The sequence below is a fragment of the Nannospalax galili genome, unplaced genomic scaffold, assembly GCF_000622305.1.
Source record: "Nannospalax galili isolate Female #2095 unplaced genomic scaffold, S.galili_v1.0 scaffold243, whole genome shotgun sequence".
Classification (NCBI taxonomy): domain Eukaryota; kingdom Metazoa; phylum Chordata; class Mammalia; order Rodentia; family Spalacidae; genus Nannospalax; species Nannospalax galili.
Genome location: NW_008353490.1, coordinates 9,863,611 through 9,869,943, shown reverse-complemented (window position 1 = coordinate 9,869,943; position 6,333 = coordinate 9,863,611). Strand labels below are relative to the sequence as shown.

General features: G+C 46.6%; 1 protein-coding gene across 1 annotated transcript in view; it reads left to right on the top strand.

Annotated features, from left to right (window-relative positions):
• Positions 1-624: 624 nt before the first annotated feature.
• Positions 625-6,333, top strand: part of Slc66a2 (solute carrier family 66 member 2) — a gene marked incomplete in the record, with an annotated part of 33,155 nt that continues 27,446 nt past the window's right edge. The window contains 2 exon segments of the mRNA XM_029554818.1: positions 625-902; positions 3,611-3,744. Coding sequence (XP_029410678.1) covers positions 844-902; positions 3,611-3,744 — 193 coding nt within the window.

Here is a 6,333-nt window from a genome sequence, read left to right as displayed (position 1 = left end):
CCCACTGTGTCCCAGGAGTGGGTTTTACCTTTGCCTGGATCTTTTAGGAGGTAGGCTAGTGAGTTGACTCTGAATGGGGTAAGCTGGCCACTGTAGTAGTATTGGAGGATGTCACCTTGCAGTTTGTCTCTTGCCAGGTGACTTTCTAAGGAGAAAGGATCAGTGAGTTCTCTCTTTCCTTTAACAAAAACTGGAAAACTGCATTTCAAAGATTCTCTCCTCCTGCTTTCCTCTGGGTGGAAGATGGAGGTCCCCCTAAGTCTAAGGTTAAATGGAAGCAGATCCTTTAATATAAGTGTGCCCATATTGTTGTTCTGTACACATTGGGTGGAGTCTCACTCTCAGGCAGACTGCCCAGTTGTAACCCAGGCTCTCTGTTTTAACTTGTGAAGGGACAGCATATGTTGAGGAATAAATTTTCTCCAAGTACTACTGCCTGAGGTTGGACTGTCGACCTGATTTTGAGAAGTCAGAAGTGAGGCCAGTTAATTTTCAGGCATGCTCCAGTGGAGAGTGGCTCTGCAACTGGCCTTTGCCCTGGGACCTCTGAGAGGACCTTGAATGTTTTTCAGTGTTGGGCAGCCTTCCATGGGATATGGGTAGACTCCATATCCCAGCTAGTGCCTGGGCTACCCAGGGCTTCTATGGCCACTGTGTGAAAGAATACACAGGCTTCAGTTCTCCAATACATTCTCGAAGACTGTGAGGAAGGGAGAAGCGTAGGGTCTTGGCCCTCCTGGGTGCTTCTGCGTGCGGATGTCTTTCCTGATCCACAGGGTGAAGGCCAGAAGTCTGCCCATCTGTAGAGACCCTGCTGCTCCAAGGTGATGTGATGGCCCTTCCATGCTTCTCCATGGAGTGTCCTGTAGCCCCAGTCTTGGTGTCCTCTCCAGGCTTCACAGGTCAGCATCCTCTTAGACTTCATATAGCCAGAGGCTGCAGAGTCTGTGCTTTAACAGAGCAATGCCTGGAATGTACATACATACTCCCTCCCCCGTTATGTAGCTTGTCTACAGTTGGAGAGCAGGTCAGGGATGTGGCAGATAGGGGAGCTCCTCCACACTAGAACAACAGTGGTAGAGTTAGAACCCTCAGTGCTAGCTGGAGACAGACCTCAGAACCCCAGTCCTTTCAGGAAGTATCTTTGCCCCTGTTGGAGATTTGATGCATAGTTTCTTAGGGCTAGAAAATCCTACAGGAAGGGGCTGATTGAACTGTAAAAACCCAGTGATTCTGAAACTTGTGATACTCTTGTGGCCTTATTTTTTATAATCCTCATCATTTTGCAAAACTAGCCTTTACAGACTGTTCTCCATGAAATTTTGGATGCAGGATTTGGCATTTGTGATGTTAGAATCCAGAGTTAGAATCCTGTAACGAATAGGTTTACAGCCCATGATAGGTAAAGAAGCGGAAAGGGGCCAGGGTGGGCAAGCCAGTAGGAGTGCAGGATGGGTGCCAGAAGAGCCCCAGGCTCTCCTTGGGCAAAGTTTTTAGTGACTCTACCACTGCTGGCAGGGGTTTTTGGCTCTGAGAGTGAAACACTGTATCTGAGAGGTGGTGACATTCTGCTACTAAGGTGATAGCTTCATTCTCTCTGTGATCAGTCTCTCTCTGTAATCAGTACCAGATCCTTATGTTCCTATAAGAATCCTTGGACACACTGTCCAAGCGGCTCTGAGGATCAGGTCCACACCTGTGTGGTGGTGATGGCCACTTGCCCTCAGAGGAACTGTGCTAACCCCTGTTCTTGGGCGGGAGAGGAAGAGCACTCTCAGTGTACTCAATAGAAAACGATTGTCATTAAATTTGGTAAGTAATGGCACCTTTTTATATCTTTAAAAGTTTATGACCTTAAACTTTGTTTCCTGTTTATTTTGTTCCATATATGTCTTTTGGAGAAAGTTGTGCTTTTTGAAATTTTGTGTCCTATTTCAGCTGCCTTTCCCAAAGCCAGCCAAATCCTTAGCTCTGCTCCCTGGCACTCTGTTAAGTGTGTCCAGGTGTGCCCACCTAGACAGTAGCATATTCTATGGGGATTGATAGACAATGTCCAGAGCAGGCTAGAGTTCTGTCTGACAGTGAGCTGTTTGTAGACATAGACTGGCAGAAGATGAAGATAGCACTCAGTCAATTACAGGGTCAGGACTCTACATTGTTGGAAGCTTGTCCTCAGGCAGGCCTTTCAGACACACTCTTTGAGGGCTGGGGGCCAAAGTTGTCTTCTGGTCTCCAGTTGGTCTTCTACAGATTTCTGGCAAACGTGTCACTGCAGTTTTGTGAAATGCTTATCTACTTATTCATTCTGCTACTAAGGTGATAACTTCTATGAAGGTGATAACTTCTTTTGTTCATTTGTAGGAAGTAGCTAGATTTATAACTGCTCTTCCATATGAGTTTTTACTTTAGGACTTTATTTTTGGTAGGTATGACTGGAATTTAGGCTGGCTATGACCTTGTGATCCTCCTCCCACAATCTCGAGGCCAAGTGCTAGGATTACAGGAGTGTACCATCATACCTGGCATGTGATTTATAGGTTGATTTTGACAAGTTTCTGTCACAGTAGCTAGATGGATGGTTGTGGTAAGATAGTGTCCCTGAGCTGGCTTGTTGCTGGCTGTGGATCAGCAAGACCTTGGGTAGAGAATTCTGCCCTGGGTTTCTCCTTTGTGCTGGCTCAGGAGCTGCATTAACCAGTCTTACTGGCTGCTCGCCTCAGCTCAGAAGGTGACTCATGGCCCCAGAGACCCAACACACTGAGGGGCCAAAGACCTGGAAGAGAAGGCTAGGCATGTTGCTGGGTTTTGCAGTTTTCAGGAAAAGATGGCAATCAGCTGCAGTGTAGGATCTCCTGAATTTGGTGTCCTAAGGTCTTGGAAAAAAAATTTTTTTTTCATGCTAAACAAAGTCTGAAGCCAGTTCTAGCTTGGATTCATGCTTTACAGTGGTGGGGTTATGATTAGGTTGGGGCCTATCCTTGTCTGAATGTCACAGCCCTATGCTGTTCCAGAAGCTTACGACCCGGTTGGTAAGATACTGAACGCTAGTGGGGACTGTGGCTGGGAGGACTGGCTAGGGAGGGAAAATGGCCCTTGTCATGGACATGAGGTCAGGGAAAGTTTTGATGGGGACAGCCCAGAATGGTTTCTCTTGTTAATGAAGGATACATGTGGAGATTTGTCCCCAGGCTGCTTGTCTTTATGAACACCTCCCCAGGTAGGAAGCAGAGCTGCTGTGGTTTGAAAAATGTTGACTTGCCTAGTCAGGGTTAGACTTTGGTAGGAAGGTGGCCATGCAGGACTCTCTTATGCCAGCATCTGGTCCTGGGTGGGGGTCTGTTGACTAGGCCAGAGAGTCCCTGGAGGGGGAATATAGAATTTGGAAAAACTTCACGTGGGCATGGTACTCACATCTCCTGAGTTTGACCTGGGTCCCATGGTCCTTCTATATCTCAACCAAGTCCCACACAGATCCTAGGAGATTATGCAGTAAGTGCCAGGGCTGTGATGGGTACCAAAGACCCTCCCTGGGACTCTTTTCCTTTACGTGGCTCAGGATCTGGTGGAGAGGTGGTGGAAGTGCTGACATGGGGTCTGTCTCCTTCTGCAGGTTTGGAAGGCACTTTGAATCCCCGCTCCTGTGGCAGAGCATTGTCATGATCCTCACCATGCTGTTGATGCTGAAGCTCTGCACCGAGGTTCGTGTGGCCAATGAACTGAACATAAAACGCCGTTCCTTTGCAGGTGGGTGGTAACAACTTCTGGAAATAAGGTCTTCCTAAGTCAACGAACAAAACTTGGCTCTTGTTCATTTGGGGACGCAAAAGCCACTTTAGTGTTTTCTGGGCAGCTTTATGTTCACTAAATAGTGATTATCTGTAATTGGTAGTAGTATTTTCAGTCTTATAAATGACTAAATATTTCATAGCCTGGAACAATTTAAGATAAGAATTTCTTTGCTGGAATTTAGGTGAGGTTTTTACTCATCTTCCCAGTACTTCTGTTCACATCTTGTCTCTGTCTTGTCATAAAAGAACCTGAGAAGGCAGTGTTATTTCTGACTGTGTGTGGCGTCTGGTGAAACAAGCCTTGTTGGTGTGGCCTTTAGCCGTATCTCAGGCTTGTAGAGTCTCCCACCTAGAGTACACACGCATGCTGTGCTCTGAGAAACTAAGCAAGACCCATTACCTGTCAGCACAAGGTACTCCTTGACCTTGAGCAGGTCAGAAAACACAAAATATTTGCTTTTTGGGGGTCTCTCCTGTGAAAAAGCTCTTTCTGATATGGTATTCTGTAGTCATTGTAGGCTGATGGACTTCTTGTACACAGGAGGGTTAGAGCCCCCTCCTCCACCCCCCACCCCCGCTTGAGACAAGTTCTTTTTATATATAACCCAGGCTGACGTCAAACTCTTATCCTCTTGCCTTAACCCCTTAGAGCTCTGACCACGTATCACCACACCTAGGAGATGCTAATGGACTGACGCAGCTCTGCCTTTGGTTGTATCTGAGATGTGTGTTGAACCTTGCTTCTAGTATTTCTCCAGTTTGTTTAGTTTGGGAGCTGCTGAGGAGGTAGTATTCATTATTTTGTATTCCTGATCATTTTTATTTCTTCCCATTAACAGGATCCTCCTGTGTTTCTGTTTACACCTGTTTTTTGTAAAACAGATGGTACCATCTCTGTCTTCGTACAAACTGGCCACCTCTTGCTTTGGAGAGAGGCCTATAAGGATGATACCCTGTGTGTTTTTTGGCATGTTTTCATCCATTCTTTGGGTACCATCCCTTTTCTCCTCCGAGTATCTATTCTCTGCTCTCCTATTGTGATTTTTGTTAAGATGATACCCGAGTTGGTGCTGATAGTAGCACAAACCTGCCTAGAAAGAAAACAGGGTACTATAGGAGCTGAAGCTTCATGGGTCTACTGGTGCCTTGGGCTGGCTTCTTAGAAACAGGTCTTGCCCTTCTTCTCTATGCCCCAAGATTCCATTATACCAAGATCTGAGCACTCTCCACCCCTTCTCTGCAGCCTCAGGATGGAGACATTCTTGGAACAGGATGTCATCACTGCTGCAGGATGGTGCATTCCTCATCATGTTCACACATGAAAATGCTGAAAGGCTAAGGGGGTAGTTGTGCCCAAGGTCCCAGTGATTTGCTTGTGACCTTGTTTGCAGTGTGTGTAGGCTCTGTTGGTGACCTATGTCAGATGTCAGATACAAAGCGTTGTGCCTAATGCAGTGCAGCAGACTTAGAGCCTGACTGCACTTATTCAGAACCATATTGAACATGTCCCTTTACCCCAGGTGAAGCAGGAAGCTTTAAGAGCACAAAGACCGTGATCCCTTACATAGGAGAATCTAGCCCAGAAAGGCATAGACTCTGGTAACTTGGGGTGAGTTAAAATAGTGAATCACAGTATCTAGGGTTAGGGATGGGGTTTGAATTCTTAGCAAGGTCTTTTTATGGGTACAATACCAGAACCAGAGATGTCCCTCTAATCCAGGAGCCTACGGTGGGAAGGGCCTCTGCAGGTGTGATTAGAGTGGGTACCTTGAGGTAGACTGCTGTTCTGGGTCTTTCTTGTGGTCTCATCTAATCTCCAGGAATAGGGCAGGACTCTCATGACCTTGGGCTCTGCTGGGCCTCAGACCTCCTGAACTCTGCACTGGGGCAGCTCCTCTGTCTGAGAAGTCTTGATAGTTACATCTTAGCATTTTTAGTTTTTGAGTCCAATTCACATGGCTTGTCTGCTTTGTCTAAGATATTGATCCTAGTATATTCTGGAGCATTGGTTTAGTGAAACGTGTGGGTTCATTTACTTCCATCAGCCAGAAGGAGGAGGGCGGGGTGTAGGAAAACCCAGAAGTGCACTGTGGTGCCATCTTTCAGACACCTAGTCAGTCCTGCAGCTGCCACACTCCTGGGGCCCAGGAGGAGTCTCACTTTCTTGCCAGCAGCTCCACTTTGCACAGAAGATTGTTGCTTCTGAACAGACGCTTCAGCATCATTCCAAGAATGAAGTTGTCTTGGTAAGCACCTTGGGCCTCATGAAGCATAATTCATGATAAAGAATCATTTATGCAGGGGCTGGTGAGATGGCTCAGCAGGCAGAGGTACTTGCCATTAAGACTGGTGACCTGAGTTTGATCCCTGGGACCCACATGGTGGAAGGAGAAAAGTGACTCTCTCAAAGTTGTCATGACCTCACACACACAAATTTTAAAAACTGAAAAAAAAAAAAGAATAATTTGTGAGGAAACTCTGTGTGTGTGTGTGTGTGTGTGTGTGTGTGTACATACTTGTGTGTTGGGTGTCCTCCCCCACCCAC